This window comes from Parambassis ranga, chromosome 24 (assembly GCF_900634625.1).
Source record: "Parambassis ranga chromosome 24, fParRan2.1, whole genome shotgun sequence".
Lineage (NCBI taxonomy): Eukaryota > Metazoa > Chordata > Actinopteri > Ambassidae > Parambassis > Parambassis ranga.
Window position 1 is genome coordinate 7,507,661 of NC_041043.1, and position 23,506 is coordinate 7,531,166.

At 45.7% G+C, this 23,506-nt stretch overlaps 1 protein-coding gene across 2 annotated transcripts in view; it reads right to left on the reverse strand.

Moving 5' to 3' along the window:
- evlb (Enah/Vasp-like b) overlaps window positions 1–23,030 on the reverse strand; it is a 33,742-nt gene extending 10,712 nt beyond the window's left edge. Inside the window, exon 1 of one of the 2 annotated variants that reach the window (XM_028397122.1) lies at window positions 22,972–23,030. In XM_028397122.1, the coding sequence (XP_028252923.1) occupies window positions 22,972–22,976 (5 nt within the window). In that variant the 5' untranslated portion in view covers window positions 22,977–23,030. Of the gene's footprint in view, window positions 1–11,533; window positions 12,113–22,971 lie in introns of those variants that run through there. The other variant, XM_028397121.1, reaches the window with a different exon arrangement.
- Between the last annotated feature and the right edge of the window lie 476 nt (window positions 23,031–23,506).

The window sequence follows — 23,506 nt, forward strand, 5'->3', positions numbered from 1 at the left end:
ACAGTCTAATCCAAATGTAATCAAGCGCTTGTCCAGCGTCTGTTGATGTTCTTAATGAGGTGTGATTGTTATGTGTGTGTGCGTGTATGCGTGTGTGTGTGTGTGTGCATGTGGCCTCCAGTGTTGGGTCTGACTGCTCTCCCATCTGACTACGTTTATCACAGCCCACTGAGGCTCGCACTCACCCCTCTTTTTCCACACTGTAACCCACACACACACACACACACAGGCGGCAGTGTTCTGTAGTTTGTACTGCTCATTACAGCAGCAGTGTTTCATACACTTTTCCATGTGTTCTACAGACAAAAAGCATGTGTTCCGTTTCTGCAGAGTAAACATGAACAGAGAAAATCAAGGTAAAACACAGCGAAGACACAGAGAAACAATTTTGACTTGCAAATGAGATTAACAAGAAGAAGAGTCCCATCTGTGTCTTTGCCTGCTTGCCAAGCTAAAATTAGTGGATCAGCCCCGAAGGCTGAGTGAAAGAGCTGCGTCAGAGAAGGAGAGAGAGAGAGAGAAAAAGAGAAAGGGGGAAAATTCCTTTTAAGTCGCTATAGTGTGGTGATCCTGCTAGGTGCAGCATGATAGGAGTGTGTCATACACGATGAAGATGATGATATTTAAAGGTTTCTATAAAAAGAATAGCTTGACATTTAGATTATTTGCTTCTTCAGGATGCAAATGTTATGTCTGTACACAGAGCTGAGGATGACGAGTATAGCTTAGCATGAAGAAACTGATTATCTCTATCAAAAAACATCACACACAGTTCACTAATAAAAAGCCTCATACACTGCTGTTTATATTATCAATAAATACTCTATAAAGACTCTATATACTAAGATGAAATGCAATGGTGATGAGAGAGACTGAAGAACTACATTATTAAAGTCGATTCATGTGGATTAAATTTATATAGGTTAAGTTGAGGAAAAGGTCATGGTTCAGGTTAAAATGCAGCTTATGAACCACTGGGAGCACTCTGATGTTGACAACGAATCCTGCTTCCACTCTTTGCATATAAGACTATGTCTCAATCATGCTAAATAAATCTTCATCCCATGGTGCAACAGGAATGCTTTTGTAGCACTGAGACATGGTACTGAAAGCCATTAAGCCTGACACAACTAGAGTCCAACAACAACACTTTAATTCATCATAAAGATGCATGAAGAGACCGCACCAGGCCGGGACTCGGATGAATGAGAATCTCAATGGCGTTAAAGTGAAGGAGAAGCATTAGGAAGAGGGAAAAAACAATCTTCATCTGTACCACCTGGAGGTATAAGTAACTCTCTCCCAGGTTGCATCTTACTGTCCACCACTATTGTTGCATTAGTCGTTTTGATGTGTGGCACAAGCTGGGCAATGGTGTGCTTCATTTATTTTTGTTAACTTGTCGACTGTTAAATTTTAAAACAGAGATCTTGGCAACTAGCTGAAAATGGCATCGAAGGCCCAGAAGCATGAATAAATGAGGTTCTTGTGCTAAAAGAGACTTCAGCAAAAAAAAAAGAAAGAAAAAAAAGTCAGCCAGGCGGAGATGGAATGGGAGAGGAACAAGAGAGAGACAGGAGCTCTGAACGAAACACGTCTTTCCAGTCACTGACATCTTATGGATGCACACACTCAAACACACACACGCAAAGCATGTGCATGCAGGATGTTGTGTAGATTGCTCCATGTCGCAGCCATTAAAAAATTAACAATTGCTGCACAGGCCATGAATAAATTAAATGTTTCTGAATTTACCTTGACAGCACACACTCATGCACAGACACACACACACTTTAAATTCCGTCGCCCATGGTCTGTACGAGACCAGTTAGTGCTACAGAAGATTCAAGCTGACAGAGAAAGGCAGAGAAATCTCAGAGAGCTTCTCAAGCATCCTCTCCTTCAGTCACTGCTACAGGACCTGTCCAATCACAGAGCTGAGTGATTGATGCAGCGGGATTATGTACAAGGTGCTCACTCATTAAAGCTATGAAAGGCTATTTAGTCATTTTTTTTAGACCAAGATAAAAATCATTTCATCCCTGAATGAACAACATAACCTTGGCAGCACAGACAATGGTGACTACACCCACAGGCAAGTGAATGCAACACTGAGAGCTACGGCACATGAAGAAGGAGCAGAGCTAATTTAGTCTCATCTAAATGACATCATACAATCAGCAGAATGAGCTTTTCTGGGCTCAAATATGTGAAAACAAATCTCTGACTACTGGGACTACATATTAATTGGGAGGGGGGGTGTAATGTAAACACATGCATTATTCATAATAGCACAAAGTTTAAAGGGTTGAAAAGACTAATTAATACACAAATATATTCATATTTTATCTGTGAATACTGCACACACTTGTAATAAACTGTCCTCTTGGTGTCAATTTAGTGCTAATAAGAAGATGCTCTTTCATCCAAAAGCCTTTATCTCCCTACACTTCTGTGGTTAGCATGGCCTCACTTCATTGATGTGAATGCAGCGGAACAATCTACTCGCACCTGGTCCCGTCACATTAACTCACTCTAACAGGGAACGTCACAGCGTTAACTTCCTGTCTTTATTTCTGGTGCCAAACTTCCTGTTCACTCCTCTAGCATCGCTCAACTGATCTGAGATGAAGAGCACGACCACGGGCTGCCAGAGGAGAGCTGGAAACACAGGTGGGAAATAACTCATGCAGAGAGAGGTTTAAGGCATTTTACACATACATAACACTCTGAAGGAGGAACATAATGAGCACTTTGATCCTCTCTTCTGACGATGAATTTCCAAAACATTAGGAGGTGGAATTACTTTTACCTGCTTGGCTTAAATGTATAATTGGAATTTCTTACATTTATGCATAGGTTGTGAATAAAGTAGTCCTATTTCCTGTTTCTATGAACCATCATGAGTCACATATTAAGTCCTAATGTAGGTGAAGTCTATCTGGTAACTAATTCTGTAGTATTACCATCAGTGCGATCCACCCTGGAGTGCTGTGTAACTCTCGCTGTGTGAACTGCTGTCAGTGTGTGGAGCTGTGAGCGTTTGCATGTGTCAGTCCTAATTGTGTCTCCATCAATAATCTGCGCTGTCACAGGATCTTGTGGACGTTTCGCTTCGCATCCACACACACAGTAGCAGCAGCAGCAGGGCCCTGCTGCAGCTTGTACAGTACACACCAGCCTGCAGTCATCACAACATCAAAGCCATTGTGTTGCTCCACTTTCTGGGGCCTCAATGCTGGAGGCAGCGGTGCGCCGACAACAAAGAAGAATCTGCCTAAAATAACCACACACAAAACTGCATGCAAATTTGTGTGTGAGCACAGCAGAGATTGGTATCTGCTACACTTTTAATGCATGAAGACCGCAAAGATACCGACTCAAAGTCAAGCTGGGCTCAGACTCATGAGCAGAAAACTGAGCAGAAAAATCAGTTTTCACCTGCAAGGCAAATGTTAAGTTTCTATAAAGCTGATCAAAACAGCTGTGCATTTCAGACAGATGATAAGAGGAAACCAGGTGACACTGGTGCTGCAGGGTTTTCTGTTGGAAGCAATGATCGTGTAAAATATTATTCATCCAAGTATTTGCCTCTAGGTTAAAAATACCAGACATCATAAGAGAATGAAATTAATATCAGAAAGGAATTGTGAATCGGTGGTCACCAAGAACAGCACAACCCCACTGCATTACAGAAGTGGAGCTCTGCACGCCTCTGTTTTCCAGGGAATGATAATAAATTAATCAATGGAAAGGCTGCATCTGAATTTTTGATGTTGCACCATTTTTTTTTCTGTCACATCAATTAGTGCAAACGAGAATATCACAGAATCACGAGAATCACAGCATCTTCAGTGAGGGACTTTTTTATCTTTGTGAAGGCACAGAGCACATCTGACTGACACTTTCATCCCTGAATGACAATCTGCTGCTCTAGCGTCTTTATTAAGAGCTCTGAGTGTCTTACATTGATTTGTAGGATTAGCTTATGTGCTGCTGAAGCCTGAACATGAGGTTTACAGTAAAACCTCATGATGACACACCACCGATGACAGCAAGAGTAATATGTATATGTTTACATGCACCTAGGGCTGCAATGATTACTCAAGTACTCGAGTAATATTCAAGGGCAAAATGCCTCGACAACTAATTTAGTACTCGATGACTCGTTTAGTGACGTCATCGGGGATGATTCTGTTGTGGCGCAGCGGGATGAGCAGCATTTTGGGTGCAAGAGGTCCCGGGTTGCTAGATGCAGCCGTATCTATGGAAAAACTGTGCCATTTACGCATGATCCGAGTACTCGAGTAATCTCAAAAATACTAATTTGTTGCAGCCCTGCATGCACCTTGTCAGGACACCATTAAAATGTGTGACATTACTATGTGAGTCACCTTAAGTGCAGTAAACATATGCATGCTGTAACTGGCAGTGCTGAGTCATCAGTGAAATTGACTGTGTGAGACTGAGGCTGATGAAATGAGCTCACACACACACTCTTTGCCATTTGCAAACCAAATATTGAATTCTCTTCTCGTACCGCTCAATAGATTCAATTGTACGTAACTGTTGCAGATTCACTGTATTCCTTTAATGCGGCTATTTGTGGTCGAGTAGCAATGAAATGGGGGGGTGGGAGGGGGGGGGGGGGATCACAGAGAACGTCTTTGTGTCCCGCAGCCAGCTGCTAAGAGGGAACAGCCAAATCCTGAGAGTTAGCTGGCAGAACAATCGTCACCACAAATTGTTTGTCTTTTTTGTCTGTTTTCCTAGACAGGAGGAGGGTGATGGAGAATCCTCTGCCTGGAAAAAGCCTGCACAAAGAAAACTTGGTGCAGTAGTTGCAGAGTGTGTGTGTTTTTTTGTGCACGTGAGCGTCAACCACAAGGAACATCAAAGCTGCAAAAAGCAGAAAGAACAGCTGACAGCTTAAAGATTTATAAGGGTGCCAGTGTGAACTAACATGAGTAATGAGGCTGAGGCAGAAACGAAACCTCAGCGCTCAATGAAAAAATGGGATAAATGGTGTTAAATTGTCACTGCAGTCCTACTTCAGCGGCCAGGTGGCATCAAAAGGAACCACTTTAGTGAAGTGACGTTTATTTCTTTGCACCCATATCTCCAGCAAACACTCAGGGAGGATGCACTGACAGAGTCTGTCCCACTTCCCGATTCTCTGAAACTAGAGCCTTTTGTGTTGGATGTCAGCCATGTTTGCTCTGCAAAAACACTTCTAGAGAAACGTTTTTATTTATTTTTATAAATGTTTAAAAAGGTTTGACATGCATCTATTCTGTGAGCATGAAAAAGTCTGTAAAAAGAATGGCAGACTTCAACAGAGGCTACTTCTCTTCTGCAGAGTTTCAAAGGAGTAGTTTACAGAACACAAGTGATTTTCTGAGATATAGAAGCATTTATCAAACAGACTGTTTCAGACATAAAACTACAGTGACCTGTCCAGACTCCACATCAAATGAGCAACACAAGAACAGTCCATCTTCACTATGAGAAAGGAAAAAGAGGTCGATACTGAAGCTTTACCCTGTAGCTAGGCTAATGGTGGCTAATTGAATTGAATTGAATTTCTTCTTTGAATTAAATGACGAACACAATCATAAAGTCAGCTTATGTGATTTTATGTGATGATTTACAGATCAAGTGTTAAATGTTTTTGGTTTATTATCAGATAATAAATACAAACTTATAATAAATACATTGGAAACAGACATACTGTACATGAAACTGGCCCTTCATCTTCAAACAGTGACCTCCTACTGGAAGCTGACGAACGAGGCACAGCCTTTGTTATGTGTGGAAGCGTTTATGCATACGTCTGTGAAAAATGGGCTACAAAAAGTAAACTGTCGGGCTGGTTTGCAGACCAGTTACATAACCTTCCCTGCGTATTTGAGGTTTTGGTGGTGGTGAAGATTGAAGAGGAGCAACAGGAGCAAAACAGACCAGTCAGAGGAGAGAAAAATGAGTCCTGAGCTGACAGCAGACTGTTTGCCCTGACATAAACAAACCAACCTGCCCTTTGCTGAACTGAGGTAAAAGCCAGACTCTAAACAAACAGAAAAAAACAGTGATTCGCCTCACACTGATTATTAATGACTCATGGAAAAGCTGTAGCATGTGACTCAGGAGTATTCATTATTATCGGACATGACACTGCATATGAGGACCAAAATAGAACGGCAGTCTTTAACCTTCATCTCAGAGGACTCAGAGGAGTTTTAAATGATCTCTCTCTGTGGCCCAGTTTTTGCAGGCTGTTGTGCAAGCTAATCTAACTCTGCAGGATTTTAAACCCCTGACTCAAAAAAGCACAGAAAGGGAATGCATGTGGTTTAAACACCTGTAATTCTGTGCTAAGTTTAATTCTGTTTACTAGTAATGTGATTTGCATATTTCAAATCCAGCTGTGTGTATCTGAGTGTATGTGTGTGCGTGTGCGTGTGTGTGCATTTAAGAGCCTGGAGATCCTGCAGAGAGGACACACACACACACGCTCCTAGGCGCTATAGCTAACTGCTGAGACCACGCAAGAGCACGCTAATCTGTTGGCATGACAACTGGAGTGGAATATTCGCGTGGCCTAGAAAATATGGCTGCGAAGAAAAGATGAATAAGCAGTGAGATACGAATAAAAAAAACCTGAAACCTTCAAACAGCATGCTCCTTAATTACAGACTCCACTGTCTTTGCAACTGTGCTGCAGCAGTGTCCTGTCTCATCAAATGACTGTGACTATATGCACTTTTTACCGTTTCCTCCACACTCCCTTGTAAAGGCCTACATTGTCTGACAGTCCACAGAGATCAGTTGCAAAAAAGACTACACACTGGTGCCATGAAACAACTCAGAATTTATATATTTAATTCCATCTTAAAGCCTGTGAAGAACGAGAAAGGACAGGGTTCTTTTTTTATTGCTGCTCCGCATGATCGCATAAAGCATTCAAGAGTTCCCTTACCTTAGAGAGCTAACGCTGCAGCGGGAAGTCATGCCGGGCAAGAAGTTTAATTTGAAATCTCATCTTTTATGTTTGGCCAACACGTGCATGCATTATTGAGTGTGATGGATGAGAAAATCGTGCCTTAGTGGTGAGAGTTAGTGGTTCAAAAGGGGGGGATGTGTTCATTCCTGACTCTGGTTTGGAACTTTCTTGCCTTCCCCTCCTGTCACTGAGAGAATACTCCAGTCAAAACAATAGTAATTATAAACGGAGGACTGTCTGTGTCTGACCCTGCTTGACTTGAGTCAGAAGAGAGTGGAAAATAACTGAGACGGGGGGGATTTAGACTTCGGATGGTCCTTTATGTCTCAGCGAAGACAGCCAAATCCTCTGACATAACAGAAGCACTGGCAAAGACAACACATGGTCAATAGATCCCCGATGAGCTGACTGCAGTCCTGAACAAACGTGTGCAGCCTGACACACAGCTAAGGATTTGATAAGGTGCATGTAGGGACAGCTGTGGACACAAGGGACATGTGGTGTTCTTCTTTCAATCTGTATTTGTTCCATTCATGCACAGTTGATAGTCTACAGGACTGTATAATCCTCACTGACATACAAAGTCTGGAGAATTTTCAGCATGTTCAGCTGTCCTTATATTCCATATTTCCTCTAAATTTCCCCAAAGGGAACCTCCATAAGGGGTTAATAACGTCTTTATAAAACACACTGTTTTTCTGCTAATTAATTTCTGAATTGATCATTGAAATTGAAATTTCCCAACATTCAGGTGTGGCTTTAGAGGCTTCCGCTCAAAGACAGACATTCCTGTCTAGCTTGTAGTTCATGAGAATCTTGATCTCAGTTTAACAAGCATTACCAAAATATTTTAATACCGTGTCTGGAGCCTTGGGCTGTCCATGTCTCTATTCAACTGAAGCTGTGTGCTACTGTAAACATATTGGAAGAGTTAAACTTTGAGTTGAGTGTGTGTGTGTGTGTGTGTGCAAGCATGAAGGGAGTTCAGTGAGTCATTCACCCAATCCATACAGACATAGGTTAATGAATCATGCTGACATGAGAGATGGATAGAAAAAGAAATGAAAACAGATTAACAGAAAAGTCAGAGACATAGTGTATAGATAGAATATTGCAAAGAGTGAGGGCTGGCTTTAAAAATGCATGCGTCTCCATTTGGCAGAGGGGAAAACATTTCCCAGTAGAGAGGAGGCTGAAGGTGAGAGCATGGCTTCAGCATTAACACTCGGAACACACGGAGCGAGGGGAAGGAGTCGGCTGCGGAGATGGCCTGAGGCCATGCTTCCTTTCCCCCGTGATGCCATTTAACTGCTGCTACTTCACACACACACACATGCACAAACGGAACCACACACAGAGCAGGCATGTTTACATGTGATCTGTTTTACACTTGAGTGTTTGCTGAAGGCCATTAGGTTAAGTGCTCTCCATTGCAGACTAACAGTAAGACTTGATAGTCTGCAAAACACTCACAGCTTTCTGAAATTGGCCACAAAATAAACAGTGCTATGCAGCGGACTGGCCGCCCTTCCTATTTGTGCCACAGATGATCAGTCAGTAGATTCATTGACCCAGAATATTTCACAGACTCCCAGCAGTGCTTTCTCGTGTTTGACGTGCGTGTGCGGTAACCTCCATCTCTAATCTGTCAGACTGCAGCGCACGGAGGGAATAATATACAGACATTTGGTCTCCACTGGGAATCCTGAAAAACACAGAGCCTCTCCACCGTTCCAAGACGTAATCCTCAAGCAATAACTTACATTACAGCAGCTCTTGGGTTTAAGTCAAAGGCTTTTAAGGTGGATGAAGTGAGTTAGCTGAGGGGAAAGAATCAGCCAGTGCAGCTGAAATCCTACTTCTGAGAGGGAGAGAGAGAGAGGGGTCAGAAAAAACAAAGATACAGTCATTTAATCAAACTTTAAAATGCTTGCAGGAGAATTCAGCATCTCACCACAGCTTTATTCAACCTTACAAAGAATCTCACCTCCCTACTCTTCATGTATTTAAAGTTGACTATGAAAGTCTTAGTGAAAACCTCCACACAAGGAGACAAGATCTCTGATATGACCGTGAGAGATTGACATATAACATGATGGTACACTGCCACAGAACTGGGCCCAACACCTTCAACCGGAAGAATAATCAACACAATGGAAACAACCAGAACCTCCACCTCCTATAAAAGCCAATGATGAAGAAGAACCTCAGTGGTCAGTGTTTTGATAGTGATGATGATGCTTTGGACCATTTTCCACTGGTTAGTGTGGTGCAGTTTTCTCATGGTAGATATTTTATTTCTGTAAATCCAATTAATCCCTGTCAATGCAACATATGTTGTAGCATAAAAATATTATTAAGTAACAGTAGACAGGGCACAAACAATTAATATAAGCGAACAGTCCTTTTGACACGTTCCATTTTAAGGATTTTCAATATAAACATTAGTTTAAGGTTAGTAATAAAGAAGAACATGAGACCATTGGGATATTCCTGGCATCCATCTTTTTTTATATAAATGTACCATTAATATAAATAATTGAAACACATTATACACATTCAAACACAGGACTGAGGAGGTTGGGTGTGTGCTTAGAGAGACATTTCTGTGCATTCATATACTGTTTGTGTTTCTGTGCTCTGATGGATTGGCCAGCGCTGGTTGTCATGGTTATCTGGCTATTCGGTGGCCACCTCCATCACCATGGAGCTCAGCCTGGTGGTGCTACATCCCAGCATCCCTTGCTTACAGGTTTTTACAATGCATGCACCACATCAAACTCATGTTTACACATCTTTTTGGTTTGTTTTATCTTTGGCCACTGTCATGCTGGTTTCTCCTTTCTCCTCTAATTTCACCTCCATCCATCTGTCTCACATTTACAATCCACTCTCTCTTCCCTTTGCTTAGCTTTGCCTTTCTCACCATCCCCCCTCTTCTCCCCTGGTCTCATATTTTCTCTCCCGCTCATCTCATTTCCCTCCTCTCTTTTGCTTCCTCCTCTGTCGTTCTTGTTATTCTTCAAGCCCTAATCTCTCTTTTCCCTTTTCTTCTCTCTCACTCAGCTTTAATGAGCTCACCTTTGACGCTGTGTATTTCTTCTAAAACTGTTTCCAGAACCACTGAAGAAAATCTGAGTAAAAGTGATAATGCTGTCTGTTTGTTAGGGCATGAACATCCCTCTCTGTTGAGTATTCATTGCATAAAATCTGATTTGTGAAACAGTGATATAGCTTAAACGCCTTGAAACACACATTAAACCTCGTTAAGCTCTGTGAACACACAGTGAGCCTGAGTGTGTATGTGTAAGTGTGTGTGTGCACTGGAAAAGAGGTGTGATGCACAGCCAGAAATGTGTGAGACTTTTCATTAAGGCACATCAGGCGCTGATATTTGCCAACATTTGCTGATGTCTGCTGATGTGGACGTTTCACAGGAGGTCACTGAGGTGACACTGTAGCAGACTGAGCATCTTTAATTGTTAAAGCTTAAGACACTGTGATAATAACGATTTTCATGTTAAATCTCGTCCTTTTGTAATATTTGGAGGCCTATTGCATTGTTCTTTCCTTTCTCCCTCCTTCCTCATGCCACCCAGCAGCGGACGCCCTCTGCCTCCTGTGGGGCCATCATGGGCGCAGGGCCAGGCTGTGATAGTGACACGTTGTAGCCCCATAAAGCTGCTCCACCAGGCTGGAGGACTGGCCAAACTAAAAGCTGCTTAGTGGGGCAAAACTCTGGCTGAGTCCCTTAAAGCTGCACTAATCAGAGCTGTTAGAGGAGGAATTGTCAAATGTATAACACACAAGGTTACAATGTCATATGTGGCAACAATAAGATTTTGTTGTTGACGTCACAGAGCATGAGGTCTGCGTTGTTGCACGCCTGAATGCAACAGCTCCATCCAACACAATTACATCCCAACCAGACAAAGAGCAGGGAAGCTGTTGCATATCTGAGCATGCGTCTTAAAGCGCTCTGCAACCATGACGGCAGGCGCCGCCTGTGGATGCAACAAGCCACCCTGAGCACTTCAAGCACTGACTGAAGAAAAGAAAAAAAGAAAAGAGAGGTGCAAACACAGAGAACAAAAGAGCCACGGAGGCGCCTAATAGGAGAGCTATAGATCCCTGGACGGCAAACATAACACAACTGTGGCACTGTCAGTCCCTCTGTCCAAACTTGGCAAGCCCCTTCATATGCCATCAATGCCCTCTGCTTCTCCCAGGAGCCTAACACTTTTCTGCACAGCTAGCAGACACATTAGCATGCAGCCCCATCCCCCTGCAAGGGCAATGAGCCACTCACAGCCGCTATCATCATACACAGAATCACTTCATATGCAGCAGCAGCAGCTGGGCAACTGTTGGAACAGACAGTCATGATGCTGTAGCTAAATTCTGTATGGACAACACACTGGTAGACTGAACAAAAGCAGCCTCTGGGTGGCTCCAACATTCACCAGTGAATGATGGATTTCTCATCACTTGATAGATTCAGTGTAAACACCTTTCCCTGCTATGGAAGCCTACCTGACTTTGAACTCAGTGAGCTGTGGCTGCGCCCCCGGTTCAGCACAGTAGATCTGGGGGAAGTAAAATCGGTGCGACTGAAGGTTGATGTCCATGGTGTCCACGCTCAGCAGGTACAGAGGTCAGCCACTGCTCTGTGGCCACAAAAAAAATTTAAAACCAAATGTCTGTTTCCTCAGTTGCTTTTTTCCTTTGTCTGTCCGCCGACACTTCCACTAAAGGTCGGAGTTCACCGTCTCCCAGAATGGACACAGGGCTACAGAATGCTAGGGCCAGAAAGGCACCCCCTTCCTCTTCATCTCCTTGGTGCTCTAAACGTTTAGTCACCTCTGCTGCCCAACACCAAACAGGCACACTAACCTATTTCCCCACTAGCAGCCACTGTACACTCAGCAGCTGTGAGCACAAGAACAAAGATGACTCCAGTAAAGATGCTGCCTCCCAACAAGTCAACACAAAAATACAATCCCGGCTTTCAGTGACCAAGTCATCCTTTGGCTGGTAGAGAGGCAAAAGAAAAATGAAAGAGGAATCTGAACTGTGCATAAAAGAAAAGCTTACAAAATATGAGGGCACTCCTCAGCTACATTCAGAGAAGACTGAATGGGAGATGAGAGTCCTTTGGTTTTTACGCTTCACAGACAGAGGAAAGGCGGAGTGGGGGGTGAGAGAGGTGGAGATAGAGAGAGATTCCCGGTGCTGAGGCGTTGCCCTCGCACTGCCTCTCCTCTCTGTGTCTCATTGGATTACCTCCTCCCTCTCCATACCCCCTCCTCTTCTCTCCATCCCTCCCCTTCTCCCCTCCCAGCTGTGACTCGAGCGATGGGCTGCCAGCCCCGGAGGCTGCTGGTCCTGCCCCTCCTCCTCCTCCTCCTCCTCTTCATCATCATCATCCACCCTCCATCCCCCTTCTGTTCTCCTCTCCTGGCTGCCGGATTGGCCGAGGCGAGGGTGCGTAAGTCAGCATGGAGAGATGGAACAGAGGCGAAGAGGAGGAGCAACAGATTTTAATTCATCTGATGGCTCCCATCTTTTCTCAAACATGATTTGAAGTGGCATGCCAGGCTTGGGTGGAGCTCAAGAGGCAACACACACACACACTGATGTGACAGCTAATAGTGGATGTTCATTAGTAGAAAGGGGACACAGGTGGAGAGAGAAACAGAAATACATCTGCTGCAACTTGGTGGCTCAGCTGGCTGTTAATATGTCGTGAGAAGAAATTTCTGAGTGCATGGCTGTAAAATTTAAACAAAATTATAACAGTGTCTCAGCAGAATCAATACCTACACACAAGCAACGACAGCACCTTCAATATTCAGTGCTCCATGTACAATGGATTATAAGTGATATACGGTGTGGCCACTAATCCCCTGGGTGGGTTCAACATCCCAGCAGTTTGCCAGCTACCGATAAATCCCTCCCATATTTACTGTAAGTGCTCTGACATCCCAGGAAAATAGGCCCACCCGTGTTCTCTTTCTAGTACAGCTCAACCTGCCCACATCACCCACATCTGTCCTGCTGTGTTTTGCCAGCAGGCAATTTCATTGATTGGACTGGCTATAGCACTGTTGGGTGACACGGTTCGTTGTGTAATCGCCGTGGACAGCAGCGGATGTCGCTATTTAGAGCAGTTTACATGGCTGTGGACAGCAATGTTTAGCCTTCATGTCAATAACATCTGTACGATCCTACTTCACATATTTACGCGACCACAGAAAGACATGATTAATGCAAGTTAGATGCAAAGACCTGCTTGCAACGGGTTACATCATGCAGTTTTTCCACAGGAAATGAGGCAACGATCCATGTTTAAGGGAGAACTCTACAACTTTGTACAGTGCTGTTATAAAGTTATGAGGCTGGTATAAAATAAAACACAAAACATCGGTCAAAAGGACGTACATGCCATAAAACATTAGCTTTTATCATATCAAAAGATTGCTATTGCACCATATGTGCACCAGCTAATGTTAACTAGCTATGTTAGCAAGCTATTGATTGCAGGAGGACCCAGTATGTCTGTGTGGGAGGAGGTCAAGGTGGATGAATGGGTCAGGAGAACATTGGATTTAACATGAGATCCACACAGTTCCCTGCTGTACCTTGGCCATGTGTATTATTGTGATGTCCTGTCTGGCTCTTCCTCAAACCTGACTCACTGCTGAGTTGTATTCATAAGGTTGTTCTTGTTGGAAAATGTGTGCAAAAGAATGTGTCTGTCTTTTAGTTCTATTCTGTTCATTTATTCATTTTTTCAAGACGAGCTAAACAAGAGAAAACTACACTCACAGCTGTAGTTTTTCATCATTCATTAGCCCTGAAAATGAGTCTGAAGGCTGAAAATGAGGCAGTATCACTTGCTAAGCATGGTTTAATGATGACTTTGTGTGGTATGGGAATAAATTATGGCGTTTCCAGCTGAAATTATGAACTACAGTGCCCAGTGTTGAATCAATACAGGAGATTTTATCCTGCATGGAGCCATCTGCACCATCATTATTTGTCATGATAACAGACTCTGAAATAGGCTGAAGTGCACACTTCAAGCAATCAAATGCTTGAATATTTGTTCTCTTTGGCAGCAGCAGAACGTTCGTTTGCAAGAGTCAAACATCCTCCTCATTCTTGGTGAATTTGCCATCACATTCTAGGTGTCACTGTGGACATTTGAGCTGTGGAAAGAGAAGCAAGGATAACAGGGGGAAATTAAATAAGAAGGGTGATATGACCCTGCAGGAGACTGATAGATCAGGGAGCACAGATGGGAAAGGACATTGGAATGATTTTACTTTAAACACATGAGGATGGCAGGTGAGTAAAAACAAACTGTTGGAAGCATGGGGAGGAAACTGTGGAGGAGACAGATGGACAGGTCGAGATTTAGAGAGAGACAGACAAAGGAAGGACAAGAATGTGAGGAAGAGATGAAGAGAGAGAGGACAGGAAGGGTGAATGTACACCCATCCCCCATCACTCTCTCTTTACGTCTCTCTTACGAATTGTAGTCTAATACTGAACTACACACCTCCGGTTCTACATGTGTGTGTGTGTGTGTGTGTAAGAGAGAGAGAGAGAGGGAGAGAGGGAGAGATGGTACAGCCAAGTGCAGTAGCAACTATTAGCATACAGCAGGAGGGACAGCCTTCTGTGTGACACACAGCATGAGTGAGATGAAGTGAGGCACACATCAGGTCAGGGTGAATCACAGAGAGGACAAATAGCAGATAACTGTACAAATAACAGGCTAGATTTTGGCATTTCTTCACACTCATGATGGTTTGCTTTACTGCCACAGACAGATAAATACTTGACCATATCACCTCAAACTTCCATGTGTCTACTACTACCACCACTACTCTACTTTGACATATTTGGATCAAAGAATACAGTCTTCATCTTTGCAAACAGCATCGATCTTTAAGTTATACCAACTGCTGCAAGTTGTTTTGATTCTACATTTTTTTTCTTAATGATATGGACCTTATACACACACACAATCTGCGGCCATTCTGTTTGTCATTTATGCTTAAAAACAGGAAGTGGAAACCATTCATTCATGGATAAAAATGGGTGTGATTCAGTTGACACTGATGACCCACTATGTGTAAAAATGTGATTCTTCGCATGATCACCATTGTTTTATTCGTAACACGACACAGACACAGACAGCAAGCCAGCACAACAAAAATGTGTCACTGTACAAAATTATATGCAGATTATACTGTATGTATTTTCTAGTTATCCTGTCTGGGGTTATTCTGTATAATCCAATCTGATTTCCCTCTGCCTTCATCCCCCTCAAAACACCCTGAATCCACCTGTATGCAGTCACGCCACACACATTAACGTGAACTAGAGAGAGAAAAGGGATTAAACATTTCCTGTCTTCCCTGTTAGCTCACACTAGCTCATGCTCTTCCAGGCCTGTGGATTGAACATGCACACGAACACAGCGTCTGACTCACATGAGCTGAATGTTTTAATTACAGCACGAGCCAATGGGAGCTGGCAGAGGAGATACAGAGGGTGGTGGGGGATAGGAGGAGGGAGTGATTTCCCTTTCATTCACAAAGATTCGATTATAAGCACGTCTGTGTGGATCAGCCTAACCACTTCACCACTCTGCATGCATAATTATGACTTGTAAACCTCACCTGTTATATTCACCCTCACAGCAGAGAGCAGACAGGGGACTTCACAACATGCAGATTTATTCAGTTTGTATGTGCACAGGCATCATTACTTCATTTGTAAACTGCAATATACAAATATACACAAGTCGGTGGACAACCACTAATTTACACTGAGCAAGCAGAGGAAATAAACAAGCTGCCACAGCTGGACTGCTGCTGCCTACTGTTCATGTACATTTTTGTTTCTGCCTCATTAGCAAGAAAAAAATATAAATACAGCACTGATACCAGGCAATGAAGACACCATGGTACTTTGCAGCTTTTAGCTACAAATTGTTTTTCCTTATAGTTTGAAGGAGACAGCTGTTGCAGAGATTATGTTCAGACTTTTCTTAATACATTCTACACACAGTCACTGTGTAAGCTTTCCCAAAACTTCAACATCATATAATCAAGACAAAGCAAAACAAAGGTTCCCTGTTCCTTGGCATTTCTCTATAATGGACATGACGCCATCCATTGAGCTCATACTAAAGCTGGTGGCAACCAATAATCAATACTGGCAGAGAAAGTATGGGGGGTTATTTATACTAGTACTAATTGATTCCTAATGATTTTCTTAAGCTAGTGTTAACTACTTTATATACAGCTTCTATAAACAGCAGATAAATCTGAGGGGTTGTCAGATGAGAGTGTGAGTGTGGAGGTTGTTTGTCTGTGTGTGTTGCCCTGTGATAGACTGGTGACCTGTCTATGTGTGACCATCACACCCGTAGATAGCTGGGAGAGGCTCCAGGACAAAGCTCGTTCAGAAGATAGATGGATGGATGGTTAAGAGAAGGGGGAATGTTTTATGTATTTTGCAGCTGTAAGCTCAGCTTGGTTCACACACCAGCCATTAACTTTGTCCACAAGTGATGTACAATGATGTAATCAGAGCTTGGCTGTCAGACTGTGTCTAGTCACCACACAATGGGAAAAAAATCCCCCGATAAATCTAAGAGGCATTACCCAGATTTACACCAGCCACAAAACAACTGCCGAACGTAAGCAGCATGTTTTATAATATTATATCATTGTTATGTCATCATATAAAAGGCTGTTTCTGTTATGATCCTGTGTTTGTTCCTGGTTTTGTATTCTTATTGTTTATCCCTCTTGTCATTTATTAGTATTTTTGAGATTTGGTTCCTCTTTCTCTGCTCTTCCTCAGTCCTTCCCTCTCTCCTTCTGTTCCTCCCTCCTCCTTCTCTGCTCCTCCTCAGTCCTTCCCTCTCTCCTTCTGTTCCTCCGCCCTGATTATTAGCTCCCCCCTGATTGTGTTCACCTGTGTTTCACCCTCCTTATTTAAGCCTTGTGCTTCCCTTTGTCTTAGTCAGATCATTGTGTTTGTCACTCCCCGTGCCATGAACTTCTTCCCCCCAGGTTTGTTGTATAGCTTTGTATTTTTGTTGCTCAGTCGCAGTTTAGTTTGGTCTTTCTTGTACCCTGGACTGTGTTTTTGGCTCCATTAAAGCTCACCTTTGTTTAAAAGCTACTTTGGTCTGCATTTGGGTCCAATTTCCTCACCGAACACAACAGAATGATCTGACCTAAAAATGGACCCAGCAGACCAATTAGTTGACCCGGTGGAGCTCTTTTTCAGTTGGAGGGTCTTAAACGAGCACATGGTAAAGATCCATGATGCCGTGAACTGGGTGGACCACATGCCATCTCCCCCCTCAGATGAAAGGGAGATTCAGCAGTGGTGTGCCCACCGAATGTCCCTGCTGCTGCGCTTAGGGGACCTCCACGGGGAGATGCAGGAGCTGCGGGTTAAGATGGAGGAGGTCCTGGTCACTGAGCCGTGGATGCTCTCAACCTACCACCCTGTGTTCCGGAAGATGGAGGAGTTCCCCCCTCCGGTGGCTCCAGCACTCCCTGCCTGGGCCGTTCGCCCAGCCCCTGCTACCCCTTCAGCTACTCCTTCCTCGCCTGTTCCTGCTTCAGCTGGCAGGTCGACGATGTCGCCCCCAGCTCATCTCTCCCTGGGTGTTCCTGCAGGGGCCGAGGGCTCCGTTCAACCCAGGGGGGCAGGTCTCCCCGCTCCGTCAGAGCTCCTCCCCGCTCCTTCAGAGGGCGGACTCCAGACGACGTCGCTCCTCCCCGCTCCGTCAGAGCTCCTCCCCGCTCCTTCAGAGGGCGGACTCCAGACGACGTCGCTCCTCCCCGCTCCGTCAGAGCTCCTCCCCGCTCCTCCAGAGGGCGGACTCCAGACGACGTCGCTCCTCCCCGCTCCGTCAGAGCTCCTCCCCGCTCCTCCAGAGGGCGGACTCCAGACGACGTCGCTCCTCCCCGCTCCTTCAGAGGGCGGACTCCTGACGACGTCGCTCCTCCCCGCTCCTTCAGAGGGCGGACTCCAGACGACGTCGCTCCTCCCCGCTCCGTCAGAGCTCCTCCCCGCTCCTTCAGAGGGCGGACTCCAGACGACGTCGCTCCTCCCCGCTCCGTCAGAGCTCCTCCCCGTTCCTGCAGAGGGCGGACTCCAGACGACGTCGCTCCTCCCCGCTCCGTCAGAGCTCCTCCCCGCTCCTGCAGAGGGCGGACTCCAGACGACGTCGCTCCTCCCCGCTCCGTCAGAGCTCCTCCCCGCTCCTTCAGAGGGTGGACTCCTGGCGATGTCACTTCCTCCCGAGCCACCCGAGGGTGGTCTTCCCTGTGCTGCCCCTTGTGAACTGTCCAACGAGACATTGGATTTTTTATTTTGTGGAACAGCTGTGGCTTTGACGTTGACTCTGGGGATAGTCTATTCGGATTATGTTGGACTTTCAGCCTCAGCCTCCTGTTCGGTCCTGGGTCACAGTCCTGACCCAGTAGAACCTTCAGCCGTTGTGACCGGTCTAGTCACCGAAGTTTCCTCGTCTCTGGTTTCCTGTCCGGCCCCCGGAGGGTCCTCGTCTCTGGTTTCCTGTCCGGCCCCCGGAGGGTCCTCGTCTCTGGTTTCCTGTCCGGCCCCCGGAGGGTCCTCGTCTCTGGTTTCCTGTCGGGACCCCGGAGGGTCCTCTGCCTTGGCTTCGTCTCGGTCTTCCTGTCGGGACCCCGGAGGGTCCTCTGCCTTGGCTTCGTCTTCGGCTCTGGCCTCCTGTCCGGACCCTGGAGGGTCCCCGGCCCTGGCCTCCTGTCCGAACCCTGGAGGGTTCCCGGCCTCGTCTTCGGCTCTGGCCTCCTGTCCGGACCCTGGAGGGTCCCCGGCCTCGTCCTCGCTGGTGTTCTTCCGCCCGGACCCTGGAGGGTCCGCGTCTCCGTCTCTGGTGGTCTTCCGCCCGGACCCTGGAGGGTCCGCGTCTCCATCTCTGGTGGCCTTCAGCCCGGACCCCGGAGGGCCCAGCTCCCTGTCCCTGCTGGCCTTCAACCCGGACCCCGGAGGGTCCAGCTCCCTGTCCCTGCTGGTCTTCCGACCGGACCCCGGAGGGTTCAGCTCCCTGTCCCTGCTGGTCTTCCGACCGGACCCCGTGGGGTCCAGCTCCCTGTCCCTGCTGGTCTTCCGACCGGACCCCGGAGGGTCCAGCTCCCTGTCCCTGCTGGTCTTCCGACCGGACCCCGGAGGGTTCAGCTCACTGTCTCTGCTGGTCTTCCGACCGGACCCTGGAGGGCCCATGACTCCGCCTCCACTGGCCTTTTGCCCTTCTCCCTGCCTCTGTTGGGCGTCTGTCAGGACCCAGAAGGCCCCAACCCGAGTGTTTTGGCCTCCTGGCCATTTTGACTCTGTTTTGGCCCCCTGGCCATTTTGACTCTGTGGCCTTTGGCCATTTCTGTACCTCGTCGTCCTCCTGAACTTTTGCCCATTGGGTCACCCTTTGTTGAACTTTGGCTCCTTGTAATTTTGTTTTGGTCCCTCCTCCGGGCCTCCCCCCTCCCTCCCGGCTCAGCTGCGCCTTTTGGTTTTCTTTCCTGGGACGTCTGGGAGCCGTCCCTTGAGGGGGGGGGGTACTGTTATGATCCTGTGTTTGTTCCTGGTTTTGTATTCTTATTGTTTATCCCTCTTGTCATTTATTAGTATTTTTGAGATTTGGTTCCTCTTTCTCTGCTCTTCCTCAGTCCTTCCCTCTCTCCTTCTGTTCCTCCCTCCTCCTTCTCTGCTCCTCCTCAGTCCTTCCCTCTCTCCTTCTGTTCCTCCGCCCTGATTATTAGCTCCCCCCTGATTGTGTTCACCTGTGTTTCACCCTCCTTATTTAAGCCTTGTGCTTCCCTTTGTCTTAGTCAGATCATTGTGTTTGTCACTCCCCGTGCCATGAACTTCTTCCCCCCAGGTTTGTTGTATAGCTTTGTATTTTTGTTGCTCAGTCGCAGTTTAGTTTGGTCTTTCTTGTACCCTGGACTGTGTTTTTGGCTCCATTAAAGCTCACCTTTGTTTAAAAGCTACTTTGGTCTGCATTTGGGTCCAATTTCCTCACCGAACACAACAGTTTCTCTACTTTTAAATTGAATCTCTCCTCATAAATGGCTGTTTCTGTTTTTCTGCTGGTTGCGATGTTAAATCAGCGAGAGTTCAGGCTAACAGCGTTTTATTTTGAAAATCTATTGGAAACTCTCTGGTGTTCTGGTGCCTGACTTCCTGTCTGTTCAATGTGATTGATATAAATTGACAGTAGAGACCTGCATGGGACTGAGTTTTCAATCCCACTCCTGACCCGATCCCGAAGTCTATCCCTACCACTTAAATTACACGTCTGGTGTAAATCTGGCTTCAGGAACTGTGAGTTCATTATAAGTAAAACTGGTACAAATTATGCAATTACTACACTTAAAACTGATTAGTGACTGCAGTTGTGTTGAGGGAGTAATCCATAACTTTCCAACATGGCTCCAAATGCCTCTACTTTAACTGTACCTGCATAACGAAGACAGATCACACACACCTGCTCATAGTTCAAAGCCAACAGCTGCGCACTGAGAACAACGGAGCGAGAGAGAAATCTGACCTCCACTGGTCCTCACAGTCTCTGCAGCTGGAGGGCATAAACCATGATTTACATCATTTGTTTCAGGTCAGCACCAGGTGCGTTACAGTGACAGTGAAGTATTTAAATGTATAAAGCCTTTTTAAACACACTTCATTCAACAGGCCTGGCTTGTTGAATTAGCATCTAAAGTAACACTGAGTCCACCCCCTGTGTGTCTGTCCTTGTCCCCTATAAATCCAGCACACAGTTACTATTAATGCTGGTATTTATATGGGTCACACACACATACCACCAACTGCTCCTGTCAATACACATCAGGCATCAGTGTTGACAACGGATCAATAGAGGCTACACTTTACAGTCAGGGCATAATGAAACCTTTCAGGCCACACGAATGAATGATGATGATGGGAGGCACCCATGGGAAGGCTCAGACCCCGGAGTGGACCACACATCAGTCCTGATGTTGAACTTTTATAAGCTTAAGTTATTTAATTACTGAATCTGAATTTATTTCAGGACAGTTATGTGAGTGAAAAGCTCAAGGCAATCCAGAATGACTGGTGGAAAAGTCATGGCAACGTTCAGTGCCTGGCACACAGACAAGTGCACATTAGATCAAAATCACAGAGTCTTAATCAATAAGAAGGAGACAGACGAAGAAGATGGAAAGAGAAACAGGAGAGAAAGAAAGAATCCGACAGACAGGCTCCATCAAGCCAGGGATCAGTCGTTCAACCTTAAATCCCAGATAAGAATCGCCAAGCGAGGCTTTACTGTCCCAGGATTTCCTCCCAGAGACCTACAGCACCTTCTACCTCTGCACAGCTGGAGATGATAGAAACTAATATGACTAATCTTCACAAATAAGAAACAGGAACAGTAACAGAGGTGGACTTAAGCTCTGGATTCTCTCTGTAACTGAGAAGGGGCAAAGCAACAAGGAGATTGTAGAAGAAATTAAATTTCTTTCTTCCCAGACCAGCAGGCGTTGTGTGATGTGACAGAATCTACACAAACATGTGATCTTTGACACTTTAAAACTTTGCCTTTTGCCTCAGTACTGCAGTATATCTGACTTTGACTGGCGTCTGAACCACAGATCACTGAGATCAGTGTTCATTAGATTGCCGTACAGAACAGTTGTTTGTGTCCTCCTAACGTACATGTTAAAGACAAGCAGCTTATCAGTCAAACTGTCTCACACACAATCAGCAGAGCCACTGTGCTTCTTGTGGATATTAACTCATGTAAACATGGTGGAGATAAAAACGGCCCACGTACTGATGATAAGCAGAGACACACTCACATGCATCCAAATGAGCAAACTCTGCACAAGTGCCGGCTTGTTGTGAGTCAGTCTATGTTGCCACCTACAGAGCACCACCATCAAGCACAGCACCTCCCAGCTGTGGCTGTCCAGCTGGGTGACAAGCAGACTCTGTCAGGATCAATCCTGGCTACTATTGACTGTACAGGTCTGACCAGCAGTCTGGTATTTAGCACTGAGTTTCACTAAGCAAAATTCATTCACGTTATTATTTAGAAAAAGAAGGCAAATCCTCACAGTATGACTGCACACACACACACACACACACACACATCACAAAGCCTAAAGCAATCAGCTCATGGTCCCTTATGTTCATGGTGAACCTGTGCCAAGCCCCGCCCACATCTGTATCACAACAGCCCTGCATCTGATTGGAGGGATGCCGATGAGCCTGCCAGCAACCTTCTACCTGATAGGGCCTCACAGCCAGCCAGTTAAAAAACTTTACATCCCCGAGACAGCTGTGTCTGGATGCGCTGGAGCTGATTGGTCCTCATCCAGGAAGGTGTGTGAGCCTGCATGCTGAGCTATGGTTTCATCCTTGTGTGCGCACACACACAATCCTGTAAATTCACCCCGCAGATCAAACGCGCGTCGCAATTAAAGCACACCCTATGATGCCGCTCTTCTACACGTGCAGCCTGGTTTCCATGACAACACATCCCTTTCTCTGCAGACACCCTCCACGTGACACGCGGATGGAGTCAGAGATTTAAGGCAGGCAGTTCATTAAAGCATGTTCCATCGATGGATCTCTTAAAGGAACACATTCTGTCGGCCAATAGGTGACCTGTCTGTCAATATAGACTCTTGTGAGACTCTGGTTGTGTGTGGTACCCATTGTGATGCGGGCATGTCATGCACACCACAGGCCCCTGTGTTAAACCGCGCCAATAAAACGCACAATATACCCGTTAAAAGGATGCGTGGCTTATCAGACTATATCCTCCAATATATCCCATAATACTGCGCAGCAAGAACCACAGCAGACTGCGCATCAAAGGAGAAACGCATGCTTCTGCTTACCTCATCTTCCTCTGCCGTCCGTTTGAATGAAATGAAGAGTGTTTGCAGTGTTTGGTCAAGTTCAGCTCTCATAAAAAAAACACGCAGATCCAGCAGCAGCAGCAGCAGCGTTTTAATAGAAGACAGCGAGGCTTACAGGCGGCGTGGATGTGCAGATGTTGCTGGGTGGGGAAAAAGGCGACAGCGTGTGGAAAATGCTACACGGATGGCCACAGTTTTCAGGTCTGTCCTTAAAAAAAATAATTACAAATCGTTCTCCGGTGTCTGTCAGGCGGCGGCTGGTTTAGTCGGAGTCATTTCAAAGGACAGCACGCCGCGCTGCGAAGGACAAGAAGCCGGGCGGAGTGGCTGACAGCGGCTTCTGAGGTGCCATCTTTTCCTGCCTCCAACCGCTGGGAGGCTGGATGGAGAGTGAGAGAGAGAGAGAGACAGAGAGAGAGAGAGAGAGAGAGAGGGAGGCTGCTGAAATATTCATGTCTCGCTGCACGGTAGCGCCCTCAGTGCGGTGATGGAGCCTCTGTGCAGCAGGACAAAG